Source organism: Schistocerca piceifrons, chromosome 11 (assembly GCF_021461385.2).
Source record: "Schistocerca piceifrons isolate TAMUIC-IGC-003096 chromosome 11, iqSchPice1.1, whole genome shotgun sequence".
Classification (NCBI taxonomy): Eukaryota; Metazoa; Arthropoda; class Insecta; order Orthoptera; family Acrididae; genus Schistocerca; species Schistocerca piceifrons.
This window is the reverse complement of record NC_060148.1, coordinates 155,170,285-155,193,548: the sequence shown is the minus strand read 5'-3', so window position 1 is coordinate 155,193,548 and position 23,264 is coordinate 155,170,285. Positions and strand designations below refer to the sequence as shown.

Sequence of the window (23,264 nt, the reverse complement as noted above, 5' to 3'; positions counted from 1 at the left end):
CCAGCAGAAAATTTCATGTTACCAATAGGTATTACATTTGTACCTAATACTGCTGATGTCTAACAGTCCACAGTATACGAATAGATGTTGAGTGACTGAATATATTATAACGAAACATTCAACATTCCATGCAGAGCCAATGGCAAAATACTTTAATTTCATATTTTTCAGAGATTTACTTTTGAAGAAATGTAAGCAACTCAGTAAAAAAAATATTTCATCTACATCTACATCCATACTCCGCAAGTCACCTGACGGTGTGTGGCGGAGGGTACCTTGAGTACCTCTATCGGTTCTCCCTTCTATTCCAGTCTTGTATTGTTCATGGAAAGAAGGATTGTCGGTATGCCTCCGTGTGGGCTCTAATCTCTCTGATTTTATTCTCATGGTCTCTTTACGAGATATACATAGGAGGAAGCAATATTCTGCCTGACTCCTCGGTGAAGGTATGTTCTCGAAACTTCTACAAAAGCCCGTAACAAGCTACTGAGCGTCTCTAATGCAGAGTCTTCCACTGGAGTTTATCTTTCATCTCTGTAACGCTTTCGCGATTACTAAATGATCCTGTAACAAAGCGCGCTGCTCTCCGTTGGATCTTGTCTGTCTCTTCTATCAACCCCACCTCGTACAGATCCCACACTGCCGAGCAGTATTCAAGCAAGCGTACTGTAGCCTATTTCCTATGTTTTCGGATTGCATTTCCTTAGGATTCTTCCAATGAATCTGTCTGGCATCTGCTTTACCGACGATCAACTCTATATGATCATTCCATTTTAAGTCACTCCTAATGCGTACCCCAGATAATTTATGGAATTAGCTGCTTTCAGTTGCTGACCTGCTATATTGCAGCTAAATGATAAGGGATCTTTCTTTCTATGTATTCGCAGCACATTACACTTGTCTACATTGAGATTCAATTGCCATTCCCTGCACCATGCGTCAATATTAGCCTTGGACCTATAATCATTAGTGGATGGACCAATAAACTCTTCTCAAAAGTGTGTGCACTCCCTCCCTTCCCCCGCCCGCCCCCCAAAACAGACAAACAAACAAAAACACAAACACAAATGTTTCTGTAATTACTTTCTCTGGATGGGGATGGGTGCAGGGATTGTGAGCAACACACACACAAAATGGGACAATACAACATATGTAAAAGACATAGCACCTTTTGCAATAAACAAATTTATTTTACTGCAGTTGTTTTTACATGCCATACTAAAAAAATCACATTCATTGCAACAGTAACTCCAATACAAGAGATACAAGTGTTATCCACTTCAATAAACATTATATGACAGTGGGTTTTCACAGTGGAATGAAAACTTGCATTTTCTTAAAGTGTATCTGTGATCCTACTATTGACAGTGCCATAACACTGATATATTAACAGACACATTAACTTGGCACAGATGGTAAAATATAAGTTAATGGTCTTCGGTATACGCCATGGCCTATTCTTAGTAAGCATCCCAAAAAATACAGAGTTGTGGCAGAGAACGTTCGGTTGTACAATCCTGTAGTTCTGCTGTGATACTGGATTTGTGATGTGTTTCTGAAAATAAATCAAAGGTATACCAAATGAATTATGAAATACTTTTTGATAGAACCTGGCAGTATAGAAAAAATCAAACATAAGTAGAATATCATCACTACATGCCAAATTAGAAAAGTATTAAATATGTACTGATTAGCAACATGAATTTTGTATGTAGAGTACACCACTCTGTCACCAATCAGATACAAATCAACATCTAATGAAGTACCCATGAGTAAAATCTTCTACATCTGAACAAATAATAAGGTATCAAATGCTGAAGCACAGATCCAGCTAATCTGATCACATATTGCATCAAATTGTAAGTGAGAAGCTGGAGACAGACACTAGAATGTAATAACTGTCATTTTGTGGGTGCATCTTCAAGGGATTAAGCATTCTCACAGCACCTTCACAATATATACATTTACTAATGTGGCATGACATAAACAATCACAATTTTCACTCGCTGGCAATAATAACATCACTGCAAATCAAGTATTCACCCAAACATCAAGCACACAAAATCCTAAAAATTTAACACAAAAATTACAAAAATGGAAACTATTGGTGTTGTAAATCACACATGACCTATATATCTCTAATGTAGGCCTCAATAACAGTAACCCATACAGAACCAAAAAATCAAAACAATTTTCACTTGACCTACATAGCTCCAACAAAGCCATCAATACCAGGAACCAACCACTCTAAAACATGGTGTTGCAAATTTCACTTCACTCTCTTACCTCAAACAAAGCCATAGATACAACACTTTCATTTACTCTATCTAAACCAAAGTTATCAGTACAACAAACCAAACCATGTTCACATGACTACTATCAGAAATGTATCCTAAACAATGATGGTACATCAGTACCCATGACACCCAGCAATAACATTCCAACAATTACTGAAGACTAACAAGGAAATCCCAAAATCTCATGAAAACTTTCACCACCACCAATTTTAATATACACACACAACTTCACCCATTGCAGCAAGCAGTGAACTACTCATAAATATCTATATCATCTTCACCACAGAAGGAAAAAAAAAAAAAAAAAAATAAATTAAATCTCCAACCACACGAAACACATGGCACTAATATTTCCAAACATACAAATGAATCCATCAGCTCAAATATGCAAATTCAAAGTTACTCAACAGAAAGCCAGCACAAATTATTTCAGTACCAACATGAAACATTCAATTCATGTCAAACTACTCACTAACAAACACACAGCACAACAGATAACCACCAAATACTACAACACAATCTACAAACACACACAAAGACTCAAAAACCTCAAGGCTCACCATGACATTACGGGTTAAAGCAGATGGGTGTAGCATCAGCACCTGACCTTGTGCGAATAACCTGAAGTTAGCCTCAGGTAGGAAACAGAGATGAGATAATGACCGCCACTTGGCAAGAAAACAGGACTAAATAATCGAGAATGAAACTTAATTATTGTTGCAACATTTGTTCAGAGTTTGCATCTTTTTGGTACAACCCAAAAAGGCCAGCACTGCCTGCTTTGCACTTAGGAGCTCTTGCTCACTGTACTGGCCCACAAACAGAATACTATTATTCAATCTATCCTACAGCATTTTCTTTCCAAGTAGCGAAGCTAAGATCTAAAAATTGTCCATTCTAACACTTACATCCTAAATCATTTACTCCCTAATGATTAATAATCATGAGTGAATTTACTAGACACTGATTTGATTTAAGAATTTTCTGAATGTCAGGCGAGACATTCATATGAACCCTTACCTGCTATTTCAGCATCCTATTTTGCAAATGCGAATTTCCCACAATATCTCCAGTTTCGCTGCATTTCTATTCCTGTTTTTAGCGAGTTTCATCGCCATATACTTCAGTGACTAAAAATAAAGTTCAACAACTCCATTAATTAACATCTCAACATGTTTAAACGAGAGTAACATTTGAAGAAGCCTTCCAACAGCCACTACAACAGTACTACAAAGCATACAATACAGTTATGGAGCTAAAACTGCCGTTTATAACGTTCATGAGTACAACACTACACGTGCAGCTTGAGTACATATGCCACAGTATTAAATAAATCATATACATTTATATTCTATGGGAAAATACGATACTCACCACAATCATTTTAACCTATCAGCCTGTTTGCCACCCAGAATGCGAATGTATATTAGGTTTCCTGTTTTCTCTCCAACAATTTTGCGTTCCGTTTTTCGCCTTAGAATTCACAATACCACAAAGCCTATTACTGAATTACTTCAAAAGTTCCACGCGGCATCTACCACCTGGACGAAAACAATAACAAATACAGATCTTTCTGCCCGCCCAAAATTTCGTCTTCTAACTCTCAGCGCCTTCAACTGGATGTGGTAACTTCTGTGAACTACGTCACTTACCGTGTTTCGCTGTCGCAAGAGTCTAGTTCGTGTTAGTGATGGGCTAAACTGCGATTTTTCGATATAAGTGATTTCTGTGAATGATACTTTTGAGTATCTGATATTCTTAATTGTGATTTGTCGCAGTTTTAGAGATCCCAGGTCGTGTATCCCTCCGCACTCTACCACCGCTGTTTCTGCGATTTCTGCTACTTCTGCTGTTCTGCGAATTCTCACCGCATGAAAAAGTTACATCTGTCCACACAGAAAATTGCATCTCAAAGAAACTGTCATTAGTAAGTATGTTTTACGTTTGTTCTTCCGTTGACTTTAATTTTGTATTAAAGAAACAACTGTGAAAATATTAATAGTGTAATTAATGTGTAAGTAGCCATACATTACCGTAATAGATTGTGTTCAGAAAATGAATTCTAACATATTGTTATGTTCACAGGTATATTTCAGTCACCCAGTAAAGTTATAACTCAAAATATTATCGTCAACAGATCTGGAGAAATTGCCACTGCATCTTTAGACTGTCTTCGCCAGATGAGAGGTTAGTTCCTAAGCGTTTCGATGAACTTAATTACTTAAGTGAGATCGTTCTTGCAAATGTGAAATATACCCCATTGAGTGGCTTTCATTAAGGCAAATATTAGCAATCTATTCTGTCAAATACATTGCTTGTAATTAGTGACAGCAAAAATGTATAATAATCATCCTTGTGGTTTTGCAGACGCAGCTCCGACTGATTACTGGTTGCTGTACGTATCTAACCACAGCAAAGTTCTTAAGAGCGAATCGTGAAGATTCAAGACAGCTCTTAGAGGATTTGCAGTTTAAAAGTGCCATAATTATGAAATAAGTGTGCAGATGAGTGATTAAACTGTGTTTTATTGAAGTTGTGCAATTTTAAAGGAATAATAAATGTCAAATACAGTAAATGAATAATGAAAATCTCATTTTACACATGTTAAGCTGTCTTATACCCGTAAATTTTCCGCCACTTATTTATTGGTAAACACTTATTGGAGAGTGACATGTCCCCCCCCCCCCCCCCCCCCTCCAACTTTGGCCACAATCTTGGTGTGACGCTGACCTGTAACATATCCTGAAGTCTAGAATATGCATTTTGAGGCTGTCGATATGAAAGTGGGAAGCACAGATCTTCCAGTTAAATCAGGAATAGTTTAAGTGCACTACTTGAAAGTAACACAGGAAAAGCTTACTTATGTAGGTGGTGGTAGTAGTGTCGGCAAAAAGTTCATGTGTATGAAGTTGCCATGTAGAACAGCAAGTGTAAAACTTTTCTCCAGAGTCTTGAACTGTGTCAGAACAAAAGTGAGGCATTCATATGACTCAATACTACTGGTTTCATTTGATTACACTTATACAGATGTGAGTTCTGCTGTGTTAACATTGCAAAGTCCTGTAGGCATGTGGAGTATTAACCAAAACTGTCATATTGGAAGCAAATTCAAACACATTTGTTACGTTACTTGATATTTTCAGTAGAAAAAGGCAATGTTGCTTTTTATTAATATAATACATTCAGAGTCACAGCTCTGTTGCTGATGCTGAATGTGCATGTAGTCATATAATATGAAAGGCTTATTTCAATAGTGGGACAAGTCCATTACCTCTACTTTTCTGTCTATGTTTCTGAAATTAATGATCCAAACAGAAAGAAAGGTTTATCTCTAGCAAGAAGCCATATGCTTGAATATTTGTGGTATCTCAACTGCAGATTTTTCAGCGCTCTTTAACTTTAGGACTCTGTATCTCAAAATGAACAAAAATGGACTTGTACCACTATTGAAATAAGCCCTTTATATGCACACTCAGCACATCGATCTCGTGAGGTACAAGGCTCTCATAACGAAGTATGTACGTCGGTCAACAAATGACGCTAGGAAAAAAATGTTAACTGCGGTTTTTAGTTGCGATTTGTCACAGAAATCGCAATTTGACTCGATAGCGAATAGCGTAGTACGAACTTTAGCCAACAGATGGCACTGTAACTGAGCTTTTTAGTTGCTACTTGCGACTTCTAGCCGCGACTTGTCACTGAAATCGCAGAAAGCAGTACGGAATTTGGCCAAAAGATGGCTCACGGCGTTGAATATGAAATGCTACTCGCGACTGCTAACAAGGACTGAAATCGCAGTTAGATTCTATTGTGTTATTTGTGACTTCTCAGTCACTGTGATTTCTAACATACGCGATTTCCTGCCCACCACTGCTTCGTGTTCTGTGTAGTCTGCGGCAACCTCGTGGTGTTGTGGGAATTTGTGTGACGTTCTCCAGGTAATTTATAAGCGTTTATAAAGTGCAAACAAGAATCAGTGAAGAAATGTGTATCGGGAGTAAATTAACATGGTACTTAATTTCTATCACAGGAACTGTTGAGTTTGATGACTGTAATAGTTCGCGAATATCTTGTGATGACGCTGTGCTAGAGGCTGCTGCCTTTTTTCTTTTCTTTTTTTATTTTTATTTTTTTATTTTTAATGGGTACACAAGGATGAGATTGTATTGTGTACTTAATTGTGATCACATCACCTATAGTGTGCTTAGTGACGGTGTTTGAATGTTTTAATTCTTCAGGTTATGTTCATAACAACTAAATACCTGAGTTGTTAATGCTTGTGTTTGGCCTGTCCGGTAATATCGCTACGTGTATCTTTGCAAAGGAAACGGCTGAGAGGGTGATGTGTTGTCAGGAAGTTTCTCTATAGAGATCTCCATCATGTACTTCGTGACTAACGATAAAAGGCGGACAGTGAAATTCAAACATTGGCTATGTTAGTACGGTTATGTTGACTTACTTAGCAGTAATGATTGTGATGATAATTTTCTGTGATGTGATGTAGACACATAGCGGCTCCATATTTTAGGGCTAATGTAAGCATTTTTTTCAAGTGCCCACAGTTACTATATACAGCATATCATGTTATGAGTATGTTCACATGAAAGGAAATGCAGTAATTCTGTTGCACTTTGTTAGTTTTCACTGTGCTTTGGTTACTCGTGTCGTTAGTATTCGTCTAATCATGTGTAAATACCAGTTTGTTGTAGTGTGTGGGTTTTAATGGAGTTCTGTATAAGAGTACTGTAACATTATTTACGAACTGGCGAAATACAAGGTACAGATTAACTGTAATTTGTCTAACATAAAGCATTACATGTCATCAGAACTCAATAGCTCATTCATCACAGTTACAGTTAGTATGAAGTCTTTCAGTAAATCAGTTTTGTTAGAAAATGCTAACCAATGTTTAATCTTGATGGTAATGAGAACTTACGTGTTGCAATGTGCAGTCTAGGGCACAGGTATATGGTTTTCTTAAATAGCAGGTAAAGATTCTAAAATGATGATGCTTACTGTACTAAATTGAGCATACTCCCGTGAAAGAATACAGATGAAGGAAGTTTTAAGGTAACGCCTATGTTGGAAATGCATATTCACTGATAAACAATCCGTACGTCTGGATTTTCATCATGTCCCTATCACACTGAAATTAACACAATGAACCAAGTGTAAAATGGAATATTTGGTGTTAAGTAATATCGCTGCAATCTATTGACTGCTTTGGTTGTTTGTAATGCTGAAGTTAATGCATGCACGCAAAAATTGCACATGTGCCATAATTGTTACTACAGGACAGTATCCATGAGCCAGTGTTACAAAGGAGCAGTAGCAACTTTAAATGCTCAGTTTCCAGTGCATGTTACTTTATGATTGTTCTCACTCTTCATGACCTTAGAAATGTAAATGAGTTTATGTAACTGAACACACTTTTCCTCAGCCACTTTGAATCTGTTTCCTGTGTAATCAGCCTTTTACTGCACGCAATATATGAATGAAAATACTACCTTTGAGCTATACCTCATGGTAACAGAAACTGAGTAAAACTTTTCTTATCTGATTGCTTTTTCTTTTCAGACTGTAGAACTGAAGCCATGGACCAGGAGCCAACTATGTGGATAAAAAAAGAGGGAACAGATGAAGTACAAACTGAGTTATGCTTCATGGTAAGTGGCTTACTTGTATTTCATAAGTGTTTCATTAATTTCAGTGTGCAGTATTATGTGTGAATACATACAATGATGTCATACAGCTGGAAACATGAATAATTCTGTTTTCTAAACTGATGAACTTCCAGTCTTAAATATGACATTTTGCACAGAGCATTGAAGTAAACCTTGTATTGAACCTCTCATAGAATTGAGCAAGGGTTTCAATTTAATGTTCAGTAAACATGGAAAACTTTTTTAATGCACAACCCAATTATACTGATAAAGTGGTTGCCATTGGTTTGGTATATTCTGCTCTGATACGCTTCTTTTAAATGACAACCTAAGACAACTTAAGAATAACTGTGACTATAGTGAAAGTTAGGAGTGCCATTAAATTTGTAAATGGTATGGCTGCAGTTAACGAATTATTGCAGTGTATCGTGATATGGAATGAGAATTGTAATTTATTTATTGATGTAAAATAAAGGGTTGACTGAAGCATCCGATCCCACCTGTCGGCTTTGACCCATGACGTAAGGCTGTTGTGGTGTGTGACATCACGACTTAGTGGAATTTAGCTTATGAGAGTGGCGTGTTTGTAGTTATTGTTTTGATGTGATCGGTGGTGCTCTCTTGTGTGTTTACATGTTGTGTGTTAGGTGATGTTTTTGGTTTAGTTTGCGTGTGTGGCACGTTTATAGGTGGTGTATTGTTGTGGTCATTGGCTCTTTCTGGTAGTGTGTTTATGGGTAGCGTGTTACGTGGCGTATGGGTCTCTAGTAAAATTTCTTCAACTATTCAGAGTTTCGGATGATGTTGTGAAGTGTTCAGTGTGTCGTGAAGAAATGAGGCTAACTAAAGTTCCGGCGTCTCAGACCAGGGAGATATCGTAAGGATAACAGGTCAAGGGAAGTGTTTTATTCCAATTTTCTTGGTTTGTTGTGTTTTTTTGAGGTAGTTATGATTGTGGACATGGTTGTAGTTTTGGGTTTTATGATTTGGTATCGCTAGTATCTGTTAACCTATATTGGTCAAGGGAAGTGTTAGATTCCAATCTGTGGTCGCTGTGGGTGTTCCGGTATCGAGAGTTGCTGTTAAGCTATATAGGTCAAGGGAAGTGTTATTTGTGGGATCAAGAGCTGATATTGAGCTATATAGGTCAAGGGAAGTGTTAGATTCCAATTTGTGGGATTGGGAGCTGCAGTTGATCTATATAGGTCAAGGGAAGTGTCAGGTTCCAGAGGATAATTTGGGGAGTTTTGTTTTGTCTGTTTTTTTGTCGTTTTGTGTGATTTGGTATGGTGGTGTGTGTCTAAATTTGTTTATATTTACTTTGTCCCCACCCAAAAACCCCCAATTTCCCACGCTTGTCACGTTAGTCTAATTAGGTTTTTTTGTGGAATATGTGTGTGTTGGTTTTTCAATGTATATTCGTGTTCGTGGTCATGTTTACATAATGGCGTCATAGGCGCCATATTGAAGTCGTAGTTTTGGCATCATGGGTCAAAGCAGACGGGTGGAATTGGACACTTCTGTATTTCCAAAATACATTAATTTGTAAATAATTTTGAAGTGACACTCGCATGGTCACTATTCTGAGAAATACATTTTGTTGGCTTTGAATATGTGAACAATATGTAAGTAGAACTGTCAGCAGTAAAGTTAAATTTCAGACAAATATCACATGGAAGCATTAATTGTTACGCAGCAGAATGAATTTGTATGTTGGCAGCAAAGTTTTGAAGGAGCCATGGGGTTACACATCAAATATTGACAGGTTTGTTCATAACCACTTTCTGCGTTTGCTGCACATTGTTACTCATATCATTTGTGAAACAGCCACAGTGTTAAAGTTACTGGTGTAAATAATCTTACATATACATGTCACTTAAAATCTGATGCAGTGCAACTGTTTGTAAGGTATTCAGCCATCAGCAGGGAAACAAATTCACATGGTGCCACTTATATTTTTATTCTGCCAACCAGAATTGAGGGTACTGACACAATAACACAAACCACTTGTGTACTGTCTGTCCTGAAAAAGTCTGCTTCAGCATACATCTTAGGTGCAACTGCAGAAGTACTGTGATAGCAGTAATGCAGCATTTGCATTTGAATATATGTGAGTGCTTCATTATAGTTCGTACAAACTATGTGATCAGCTTGCAATTCATTTGACAAGCTGTATCACAACACGAATTCTAAACCATCACAGTGAGGAAACGGTAGGAAAGTAAATTTAGTAAATTTTATGAAATACAGTAAAAGAGTGGTTAGACCCAACATAGTTAAAGCCTTGGCTTTCACCCCTGACGAAATGATGGTTTGGCATACAGAATGATATGTATGCACAACACAAGTCATGTAAATTAAAATCAATTTTAAGACTCATTGACCTTGGACCTAAACTGGAGAACTATTCAAAGGCTACAAGGTTAAAATGTGGTGATAGACCCACTCCCCCCTTGAAATATTGGTTGTGGAGGGAGACTGATTCATAGTGCAGCTCAAGGCCTAGCCTATGTTCACAGGTGGCTGTGAACTGAAAAACCCTAGAAATGTGAAAGCCAAGTAGAGGATGTGGTAAAAAATTGACCAGTAGCACAGCCTAATGTTAACCAAGAAATCCAAATGGTGCTCATAATGTTAACTTTTACCTACAAGAAGTCTTCTCATACACTGTGCTGTGTTAGTTGATGAACTGAACTTCCCTATGACCTTAACAGATAAATGTAGACATTATATCAGTTGAAAGCCACCTTCCTTGCCAAATTAATTAAACCTTAATTTTTAATTGGTGTATATTTTGGGCATAAGCACATGCTGGAAAGTAATGGCACAAAATTTTTATTTGGAAATGATTGAAGCCTTTTAATTAATACAAACTTTATTAGCATTTTACGTCTTTATTCTTCAAGTTTATATATTTATTTCAAACATAGTCACCGTGGCACTGAACACCTTTCTCCCAGTGAGACACCGGGTTGTTGGTGTTGTCAAAGTAGAATGTTTGACTTCATTGGCAGACCCACAGCTTCACCTCTGCTCACACTAATTCATCACTATCAGAGTTAAGTCCTTGAAGGTGTTCTTTAAGTTTTGGAAACAGTTGAAAATTCATTGGGTCAAACCGGGACCATATGGAGGATGATCAATAATTATGAATCAAAGGTGTCGGCCTGTTGCAGGTGCAAAAAAAGTTATGTATGGTCTGGCATTGTCATGCTGAAAGAGAGGGTGCTCCACATGTGGATGAACTATTTGAATTGGTGCTATGTTGTCTGAGGGTTTTCTCACGTGCTGACACAGTTAAATAACACACATGTTAAACACTGCAACAGGAGGGTGCTCCATATTGTGTCAGCAAAGTGGTAACATCAACAGTGTAATATGCATGACAACTGATATTAAGAACAGAATCAAAATTTTGGAGGCATTATTTTCTGGCACACCCTTGTAATAAATTGATGCATTTGACAATTGCCTCAAATGTTGCGGAATGGTTCCCTTGGCATTGCCCAGCATCCATTTGGAAGTCATAATACTAAATCCATATACACAGCAACCAAAACATTATGACCACTGATCTGCTATCAGTATAAACTCATCCAGGCAATAGCATCTCACCTTGTCTTCTAGTCAGACACACGCATGTTGCATGGAGTATCAGTGAGCATCTTGTCTTGATGTAAAATAGGGAATGCACACAACCAGAGTTTGACCGAGAGCAGATTTTGATGGGCTGAAGACTTGGTATGAGCATTTTGGAAGCTCCACAGCTTGTCAGGTGTTTGAGTAGTACTGTGGCAGTTGTCTTCAACACATGGCAAAACAAAGGTGAGACCATGGCCAGGCATTATGGGGTTGGGCACGTACCCCTCATGACAGATGGTAGACATCATAGGCTGGGCAGTTTGGTAAAACAAGACAGGCAACAAACTGTGTTGTAACTAACATCAGACATTAATGCTGGGCAGAGTACAATTGTGCCTGAATGCACAATGCTCCAAACACTCCTAATGATGAGCCTGTGCAGCTGATGACCCACGCCATGACATCGACAACAACTGAAATAGGCATGTAACTATTGGCGCCGGATGTTGGCACAATGGCAGAGCACTGCGTGGTCTGAAGAATCCTGATACCTTCATCATGCCTTTGGGAGGGTGCATTTCCGTCACCCACAAGGGGAACAGCCCGTTGACTTGCACTGTTGGGGCCTTCGTTATACTCCGGGAAACAACCACGTGGGCACCCATGGGTCCAGTGGAGCTCGTGCGAGGCACTACGTCACAAAAGGAGTATTGTAAACTGGTTGTTGTTGTGCTCTTCAGTGACGAGACTGGATTGGTGCAGCTCTCCATGCTGCTCTATCCTGTGCAAGCTTCTTAATCCCTGAGTAACTACTGCAACCCACGTCCTCCTGAATCTGTTTAGTATATTCATGCCATGGTCTCCCTCTATGATTTTCACCCTCCATGCTTCCTTCCAATACTAAATTGATGATCCCTTGATGGCTCAGAACGTGTTCCACCAACCAGTCCCTTCTTGTTCAGTTGGTCCACAAATTCCTCTTCTCCCCATTTCTATTCAGTATCTTCTCATTAGTTACACAATCTACCCATGTAATCTTCAGCATTCTTCTGTAGCACCGTGTTTCGAGTACTTCTGTTCTCTTCTCGTCTAAACTACTTATCGTCCATGTTTCACTTCCGTAAATGGATACACTCAATACAAATACTTTCAGAGAAGACTTCCTGACACTTGAATGTATACTCTATATGAACAAATTTCTCTTCTTCAGAAATGCCTTCCTTGGCATTGCCAGTATACATTTTATATTCTCTCTACTTCGACCGTCATCAGTTATTTTGCTCCCCAAACAGCAAGACTTACCTACTACCTTAATTGTCTTATTCATAATGTAATTCTGTCATTATCACCCAATTTAATTAGACTACATTCCATTATCCTCATTTTGCTTTTGTTGATGTTCATCTTATATCCCTCTTAGAATGCACTGTCCATTCTGTTCAACTGATCTTCGAGGCCCTTTGCTGTCTCTGACAGAATTACAATGTCATCGGCAAACCTCAAAGTCTTTATTTCTTCTCCGTGGATTTTAATTCCTACTCAAAATTTTTCATTTGGCCCCTTTATTGCTTGCTCAATATACAGACTGAGTGACACCAGGGATAGGCTAAAACCCTGTCTCACTCCCTTCCCAACTACAGCTGTGACTTATTAAACTGATAGATTGGTAGTTTTCACGCCTGTCAACATTTGCTTTCTTTGGGGTTGCAATTATTATATTCTTCTTGAACTCTGGGGGGTATTTTGCCTGTCTCAGACATTTTGCTGATCAAATGGCAGAGTTTTTTCAAGGCTGGCTGTTCCAAGGCTATCAGTAGTATTAATGGATGTTGTCTACTCCTAGGGCCTTGTTTCAACTTAGGTAATTCTGCAACATCCAGCAGGAAAAGGGGAAATTAAGTGAAAGGACTGGATGGATTGGGGTTCACATGAGTCTCCATTGTTTATTAAAATGTATTTATTTAAGAAAAATAACTAAAATCAGATACATTTGCAGGATTACAAACAAAACTCTGAACTTTTCAGATTGAAGACATTACAAACCTCAGTTTAGTGACAATTTAAATAAGGCAATAGCTAAAGACAAAGGCTGTGTTTGACACCAGTTCTTAGATTTTAGATTCAAAATTTCCATCTTCACAAACCGCAACTCAGAAAATGCTTCAACAAATGGATAAATAATTATTTGGAAACAGATGGCTCTTCAAGACAACATAGAAGCATAACTCATCTCAAAGATTAAAACTGAATAGCTACACTGGAAGACAGTGCCTCGGGACCAATAGAAAAAGGAAATTCTTAAAATACACCTCCAAGTGCGTCTAGATAAATTAATAAAGTAAACAGGTGCACTGATTTCTAGAGCTGCCTTCTTGCAGGCAGACACAGCAAGTCTCGTTAAATCTTGGCCCAGTGAGCAGTTAAGTAATTAATAAGAGAATGAGTGTGCACAGATTGATAAACCTGGCTTCAGACACAGTGAAAATTCTATTAAGGTATACCGTAGAAGATGTGTAAGTGATTCAGTATGTGAATGTGCATGCATAGCAGCTCAAGAACGCCCTTTAAATAGGAGAACCTGTAATTAGTAGTCAGAACCAACTTGTAGCAGTAAATAAATAACAGGTGCTAAAAGGTCACTCCATGACAACTTTCATATAACAAACAGTTGAACAATTAAATGTAGTAAGCAGTTACTAGCCCTGAGCGGAATAAATTTCTTTCACTCTCCAGCTCACAAATAGCCACTGAACAAACACAAAAAACATTCAGAGCTCAGTAACACTTCATGATTTTACACACTTTTGCTTGTTCCAGCCTGTGAGTCTCAAATGTGCCTGTTACTTACCAACAGGCTATATTTTCACAAGTCTGGATGACATCTGAATATGACGTGAGATTCACATAAAGACGATCGGCATGTGGCCATTATAACAGTGCTAGACGGTATGTACAACAAATGCACTCGACCCAACAAACCCCCAAAAAAATCAAAATGTACAAAATTTTAGTAGAAATTTTAAATAGTGATTTATGTAACTTGAGTGAAGGCAGCCTATCAGTAGCTGGCAGTGGTGAATTCCATGACGCTGATGTACAGAGGCAATATTAACAGCCACAGAATGATAAGCATGCCCTGAGTCCAAGTCCAAAACAATCAAAGTGTGCCACGACAGTAGAAAACTGGAGCAGACTAACGAGCATCTAAATTCCGCTGTCATTCTCACTTAATACAACCACATGGCCATGATAGTTGGGCAGATCAATGGACTCGTCAGATGATTCTCATCAAAAACTTCGTCCAAGGCTAAACATGGTCACACTTAAAGCAGTGTTCAGGATTGCCAAATCATCGAATCCACTGCTGAATGCGGGGAATTGAATAGCAACAGGCTATATTTTCACAAGTCTGGATGACATCTGAATATGACGTGAGATTCACATAAAGACGATCGGCATGTGGCCATTATAACAGTGCTAGACGGTATGTACAACAAATGCACTCGACCCAACAAACCCCCAAAAAAATCAAAATGTACAAAATTTTAGTAGAAATTTTAAATAGTTTGTCTGGTTGCTAGACACTACCCTAACCCCTTCGAAGGCAATGCCACAAGGTATTAAGTCATGCAACACAACTCAAATCGGGCAGTTTTTCAGATGAGAAAGCTTGTTGCGTAATGTGACTTCCACAGAGGAGAACCAATAGCAAATACAGATAGCCAAGATCACACCAATGTTCCGTCTTTTGTTAACACCTGTGCCTGCAACTATTGACTTGAAGGAACTTTGAAAGGGCTACTAGTCACTCCATTCTGTCAATTGTGGCTGAATGGCAAATACTGTTTACATACCCTGCATGGCTCTACTGTGCCCCATGACGCCACAAGTTCCAAGCAAAAGAAGCGACATCACCAAGTGCAGGATGGGAATTCAAAGAGGTAGCCCACCATGGCTCAGATAGTAATAATAATAAAATCATAATCATTATTTGTACTAGTATATTAGTATTATTGTAGGCAGTTAATTAATATAAAGATCAATTAATAACATGTTGCTGTATTCTTTCTATCTTCTGTCTAGCATCTCTCTTCAGGGCATCTTCTTTGCATACACCATTTTGCTTCATTATTTTGTCGCTATGCTCTTTCTTAAAGTTAAGTTGTCTACTTAGTTTCTATCTGTAAGGCGATTTCCAATCAAAAATTATTATTTGGCTGCTAATTATCTAACATCCTCAACAGATCCCAATATCAGTTTAATGATTTTCTTCCTATGCTATCACTGTTTCATTTGTTCGCATTCCAGCACTTCCTTTGACATTATGGGTTTTTCAGTCTTGGTATGCTGGTGCTGCTCCATAAATAATCTTTCCAGAAATTTGTCTTCTTTTGAGATCGGCAAGTAAAACCCATAGTTCAGATCCACAGAATAGGACTGGTGTAGCCTGTAGCCTACTCTCTCTGTTATTGTCCCATCAAAAGGAATTCATGAAGTTAGAATAGTATTACATAGTGTGCCAAGGTGTGTGTGTGTGTGTGTGTGTGTGTGTGTGTGTGTGTGTGTGTGTGTGTGTGTGTGTGTGTGTGTGTAGATAATGAAGCTAGAAAATTAGAAAATATGATTGAAAACAATAGCATAGGGGGAGAAGGCTCAAGCTGAAGATCATAATGACATAATGAATTTTCAAAGGCATTGTCATTAATCAGCCTTGCAATTTTTTGCTGCCTCCCATTGAAGTATAGCATAGTGAACTGATCAGTCAGAATTTTGAACTCAAAAGAGAACACTTAACCATAACTTTTATTTAGTTATAAAGTAGTATGACAGTTGGGGTTTATCTGTGTGATACATTTTATATAATGTGGGAGGACTATGACTGCTTAAATGTACTTATTACAGTTTATTTTTGCCACAGGCCCAAGTTTACCCATGCAGCATGAATGTAAAAGAAGAGTTGGAGGAGGGTGCGAATAAAGAGGTAATTTTAGAATTTATATGACTACATGCAATTACTCATTGCTGAGCTGTGGTGAAAATAATGAGATGGTAATCAATTGCTTGCGTGTATTCAGTTTAACAGTCCTGTTTTTACTTTAGGGTAAAGAGGACAAGAGTTACAGTATTACAGTATGCCCCAGGTTGGAAATGAGGAAACAGGTAAAATTGAATATTTTGTTACACTTTACCCATCTGGATTTAAACATATCTTTCAGCAGGTGAAGTTCAGCTTGTGAGTTTGTAGAATTGCTTCTTTACATTATAAGCACAAATAAGAATTAAATGAGATTGCATTGATGAAGTTATGATGATTGGTACCAAGACTTAAGCTATGATTTCCTGTTTTAATGAGCAGTTCCCTTAATGGTTCCATGTATGTGAACTCCTGCATTGGATGTATTTATTCGCCACGTGATACTGCTGTGACAGTTACAGAATCATTCAAGAAAAATCTACACAAACTAGTGCAGAAAAAGTAGGTGATCTTAACCTACTGAGTAAAGACTAAGATGTCTGTGCATACATTGCAATTGGTATGGACAGGCAGTCTTGTGAAGTACTTTTGAACAGTTTTCTAAAAGCTGTCGTAACCTGCTAGTTTAACAGCCCACGCAAAATTGAAATAGTTTAGACACTGTAACTATAAACAGGGTTGTCCTTACAAATGGTATCAGTACAGAGAGGGGATAGTGATCATGATGCCAGCACAGCAACAATCGTAAAGGAAACTTCCTGGCAGATTAAAACTGTGTGCTGCACTGAGACTTGAACTCAGGACCTTTGCCTTTCACGGGCTAGTGCTCTACCATCTGAGCTACCCAAGCACGATTGACGCCCTGTCCTCACAGGTTTACTTCAGCAAGGTTCACTTCTGTAAAGTTTGGAAGGTAGGAGATGAAGTACTGGCAGAAGTAAAGCTGTGAGGACAGGGTGTGAGTTGTGTTTGGGTAGCTCAGATGGTAGAGCACCTGCTCGTGAAAGGCAAAGGTCCTGGGCTCGAGTCTCGGTCCAGCACACAGTTTTAATCTGCCAGGAAGTTTCATATCAGCGCACACTCCGCTGCAGAGTGAAAATTTCATTCTGGATGGTAAATGAAGTTAATGAATCCTTTAAGAATGCTAGGAGAATAGATTTGCTTGAAAGAGCCGGTAAGTAGTTGTTAGCATCCCATTTAAACAATGAGAATGTCATTTACTGTAAATCACACACTAAATAAGTATGTGGTGAGTAACTGGACTACAGACAGAAAAGACCCACTGTGGTTTAATGTCAGAATTCAGAAAAGACTGAGGAAGCAGACTGTTGTACACTCAGTCCATAAAAGTATGCACAGTGGTGACAGGCAAGTGCTAATGGAAATTCTTCTGTCTGTAAAAAGATCTATGTGTGAAGCATACAACTACCACCATCAAACATGAACAACAGATTTTACAGGGAACATGAGACATTTCGGGTCAAAGACTTCTATCCAGGCAGTCAGTGACCAGTCTGGTGTGACTTTGGAGGAAAGCAGATGATGATCACTAACCCCTCTCTGTATTGAGTTTTCAAGTTTGTACAGGAGGATCATACAAACATATTGTTCTTTCACTCCCATACAGACTCCTGTTTGGGAACGTAGTAATAGGATCCCTGAAGTAGAGAAGCAACTGGAAGAGTTGAAAACAAAATAGTTGCCATGTCCAAACAGAATCACAAATCATTTGTCCAGTGAGTACTCTACACCATTGGCCTCATACTTAGCTTGCATTTATTGCAAATCTCTCTCTCCAAGTGCAAAGACTCAGGCAGCTGGGAAAAAGTTCAGGTGGCTTCTATATATAAGAATGGTGAAAGAACGTACCTGCAAAATTACAGAACAATATCATAATGCTTATTTGCTCCAGAGTTCCTGAACATATCCTCAGTTCAAATATAATTAATTTCTTTGAGACAGAAAAGTTTTTATCCACAAATCAGCATTGATTTTGTGCAATATTCATCTTGGTCTTCTATCAAATTACATACTGTGAACCATGGATGACGGGCAACAGGCTAGATTCCATATTCCTACATTTCAGGAAAGCATTTGAACAGTGCATCACTGCACACTGTAAATAGAGGTATTAGCATATGGAATAGGTTCCCTGAGATGTGAACAGTGCATAGACTTCTCGAGTAACAGAGGCCGGTACTTTGACCTCAACAGTGACTGTTTCTCAGAGACATGAGTATCATCAATAGTGCCACAGAGAATAGTGCCATATCTATATATGAAATGATCTGATGAACAGCATTCTGTGTCTGTTTGCTAACGGCACTGTGTGTGGGGAAGGGTCATCACTGAGTGACTGCGAGGATACAAGATGACTTGGACAAACTTTTTATTTGGTTTGATGAATGGCAGATGTAGAAATATTCAAGTGAATGCGGATGAGTAGGAAAAACAATCCCATAATGTTAGAATACAACATTGGTACTCCACAGATTGACAGTCTGGTCAATAAAATGTTTAGGCATAACATTACAGGGGCCGGCCGGAGTGGCCAAGCTGTTCTAGGCACTACAGTCTGGAACCGCACGACTGCTACGGTCGCAGGTTCAAATCCTAGTAGTTCTAAATTCTAGGGGACTGATGACCTCAGAAGTTAAGTCCCATAGTGCTCAAAGCCATTTGAACCATAACATTGTGAAGTGATATGAAGTGGAACAAGCACATAAGGATGGTGGTAGGATGGGAAATGATCAACTTTTTTGTATTGGGAAAACTGTGGTACAAGATGCCATCAACGATGCACCGTTTGGTGGCTTGCAAACTTTCTTCCAAACATACATGCACAGCAGCCAGAAAGAAGCTAATAAAGCTGCAGATTCCATGTGAAATGCATTCTCAAGCTGTATACGTTTGGAAAGCCCCTTTGTAAGGCTAATACGTTGTTAACTGGAGTATATGACAGAGCCAAGGATCGGTCATCTGCTTGTGTCATGAAGAGAATACATGACAGAAAGGGAACCATAATATTGAACTAGAGGTAAAGCTGTCATCTGCCTGGAGATTTTGAACACTGGAGTTCTCTGTTACACACAGTCCTGCTGACTACCATTTGCTGTTACCCTCTTTCCACCCCTGAACTGATTTACCCAACTAGTTAAGAAGTACCTGCCGTTCAGTGATCAAGGATCTTTGGATTTGTAGTGTCACAATTACCCATTGAGCCACCAAGTACTAGAAAAAGGCAGAAGCATTTAGCAGTAAAGTCCAGAGCTATAATCCATATAATTCCATATGGAATGCACTCCAAAAGTAGATGCTGAACACATCAGAGGTCACATGGCCATAAAGTGTAGTTAGCAGGTTCAGTTACACAAAAAACAGTGCTGAACAGACACCTTTCTGCCATCCGAATTGTTCATTTATGGAACAGTGGTTTGTCACATGTACAGGAAAAGTCAAAGATCATTCCAGTTTGTAAGAAAAGTCGCAGAAAATACGTGCAAATCTGCAGACATACCAGGTTGGTGCAAAAGTCTTCTTGAATGATTTTGTGATCCTTTATGATGGCTCTTGAAAAAAATCAATTCATCTGCAAGAACGGAAATGGATCCCATAATTATCAGTCATGTGAAACTGTTTACTCTGCTTTTTCACAGTGTTGCCACAATGTAGTCAGCCTGTAAAATGAGACCATAGTTCTGTAGTAGTATCTGTGGGAAAGCTAGCTAAGTTGATGTGCCTTTCAATGACTCAGCACTTGTGCCATGCAGTTAATCGTTACCTTATGCCTTAAATTACATGCAAGCAGTAAGATGCGTTAGAACTCAATGGTACAAATAGATAGGTGTGAAGTACCTGCCATTACCACATGTAAACTATACAGATACCTTCTCTTGTGATTATGTCAGTCAGTCAGTCATAGCTAACACACACAACCTGTGGAATGAAACTGAATGTTTCCATAACTGCCTACCTATTTGTCGCAAAATGTATTTTAAGTATAGTTATATGTTGGAAATATAAAAATATTATTGAATCTGAGAATCCTACTTTCACTAGTGGTTGAGGAGCTATCACCAATAGCATGTGCTTTCATTTATTGCATAAATTTTATCCATATCCATTCTTTTCGTTCCTCTCCCCTCAACTCTTCTGGCACTCCCATCTCAGTGGTGTCTCACTTGTCTCTTTAGTGTACATTCCTTGCCTTGCTAAATATTTGAAGGGTTTGTACTTCAGGTTTCAACCAGCTTTCAGTTTCAAGAGTATTTTGATCATGACAACTTTCTGGAGGGCATTAAATTCAGGGACTACAAATACATCAAGAATTTACTGTTAACATGTTGATCGTAGTATGGTCATTACTTTGTATGAGGTCTGACTAGTGTGCATTCATCAGAGGACCTCAAACTACTGCCTAGCCTAAAAAAAAGCTTGCTTTGTGTAGTGCACCACTGACCCACGAAGTATTTCTACAATTCTCCACCTCATAATGCATTTCCAGCAGTCTGCAGTTCAGTCAGTCAGAGAATCGATGAAGCCTTTGGTTGGGACCCTCCACTCACGCCAAACCAAAGGACTTGAATCAATTCTGGGAATGCTGATACAAACTGTGTGTGCTGCATGCACTCATGTGTGACACAGGGGCTCTTTGTCATTTGTGCTACCTCTCAATACAAAATGAAGATGGCTGCAGAACCCAAACATGAGCCACAACTTGTAGACAGCCACACCCTGTGTGTTTGGTAGGCACAGGCAGGACATTTTCCACATCTCGGATGGGGCTCCCTGGCAGACACATTCAATACACATAGGATTCATTTCCAGTCCTGGATGCCATTTTCCTAAGAAGCTCCATAATGCATTTGATGTTGGAGCTCCTCATTAACTAAAAAACTTCTCTTCACTTGGACCTGTCTGGACCCTGTTGAATGAACACCTGCCAGTCCACTCACAGGGTCAATGGGTGAGGCAGCCTCTACATTCACTCTCTGCCTCAAACAGGGCTAACTGTTATGACCCATCCCTCACTATTTGGTGAGGACAACTCAGCCACATTGGGTACACCACAAGGTGTCTTGACAGCAGAGCCATTGGACAAAATAGGTGGCACCTTAGGCATTCGATGTGATGAGACGGATTCTCGGCCCCACTACTACAATAGGCAGCAGCCTGAATGCTGCTGAATGTGGCAAAAAGCATCTTCAGCTGTTGGTGAACGGAGGCCAGCTCCTCCATCCGCACACAGCATGCACATATTATATCCATTCCAGTACTACTATTCAAGAATTAACAATAAAACACACAGAGAAATAATATATCTAGCTGGGTATTGTTCTGATGTTTCACCAGTGAAGGCTAATTCACTATTGCACAGTGTGGCTGTTCATTCAAAAGAATTAAGAGCTGTGCAACAGACCACAGATACACTTTAAAGTTACTAAAATATGGGATTGCACCTCTTTACTACAAAAGCATGGAAGGAATGTAATCATAAAATGAGATGCGCGCACACACACACACACACACACACACACACACACACACACACAGACACACAGAGAGAGAGAGAGAGAGAGAGAGAGATCTACATATGAAGGGCTTATTTCAATAGTGGTAAAAGTCCATTACACCCACTTTTCTGCCTATAATGCTTCTGAAATTAATGATCCAAACAAACAGAAAGAAAGGTTCATGTCTAGCAAGAAGCCATATGCTTGAATATTTGTGGTATCTCAACTGCAGATTTTTCAGCTCTCATTTAACTTTAGGACTCTGTATCTGAAGATGAACGAAAATGGACTTGTACCTCTCTTGAAATAAGCCCTTCGTATGTAACTTGATTCTGAAACAACCCTGATTAAATTATGGTATTTTTAGCAGTCAAATAATGTACCGGCTTCATCTTTGTTTCAAGTAACAGTAACCCAATGCATACATGCTAATTGATTTTTAGTGTTATGGCTGTTATTTCAGGCAGAATTTGGCTGCTCAATAATGCTACATTCAAGGAGCAGAGATTGTTGACTAAAAAAGGTCATGAAAGTTAGCCCGAAGTAAAGTTACACATTTTTGGTTAAACATAAATGGACGGAGTCACTATCACTGCAAAATAAACTTTTATTCATTTCTATTCCCAACATGTCAAATATGCATGTGTTGTCTGTTCTTTTGGACATGTCCAAGGGGACCGGCAGTATTTTGATCCTGCAGCCACAATGAGCCAGGGACAAAGGAAGTAGAGACATTAGTTGTCTGTAGGCATTAATTTACATCAATGGGGAGGATTGAAAATTTGTGCTGGACCAGGAATTGAACCAGCGTCTCATGCAGACTGGGCAGTTGCAGTGACAACTATGCCATCTGGACACAGTGGTCATCACATCTGCATGGACTACTCTAGCATGCTTCCTGTCAGACCCAAATTTTGAACTTGCACACCACTGATACAGTTCTCATGCTTATGATCCTCATTACACATGGTGTCTCACTGGTTCCTGTAGGAGTTCAAGTGTGGTGTGCATCTACACTGAAAGGATCATTGGCTGACATCACCTTAATTATATATGTGGTGTCCATTCTTTCAGATATGTCGATGTATCGTCACATCCTGTTCCAACAATCTGAACATGTTTTCCTTACTGCAATCATTTGGCCAGCGTTGTGGACATGAATGTGTAATATTGGCTTTCTATATTTGTGATCATTTCTTGGTCAAAACAATTGTCACAATATGGTATAATTTTG

The 23,264-nt window shown here is 38.9% G+C and overlaps 1 protein-coding gene across 1 annotated transcript in view; it reads left to right on the top strand.

The window, feature by feature from the left end:
• The first annotated feature begins 7,938 nt into the window (after positions 1 to 7,938).
• The window catches only part of LOC124720360 (zinc finger protein 492-like), a 63,753-nt gene continuing 48,427 nt past the window's right edge, over positions 7,939 to 23,264 (top strand). The window contains exons 1-2 of the mRNA XM_047245691.1: positions 7,939 to 7,963; positions 16,461 to 16,523. Coding sequence (XP_047101647.1) covers positions 7,961 to 7,963; positions 16,461 to 16,523 — 66 coding nt within the window. The 5' untranslated portion in view covers positions 7,939 to 7,960. The remainder of the gene's footprint in view (positions 7,964 to 16,460; positions 16,524 to 23,264) is intronic.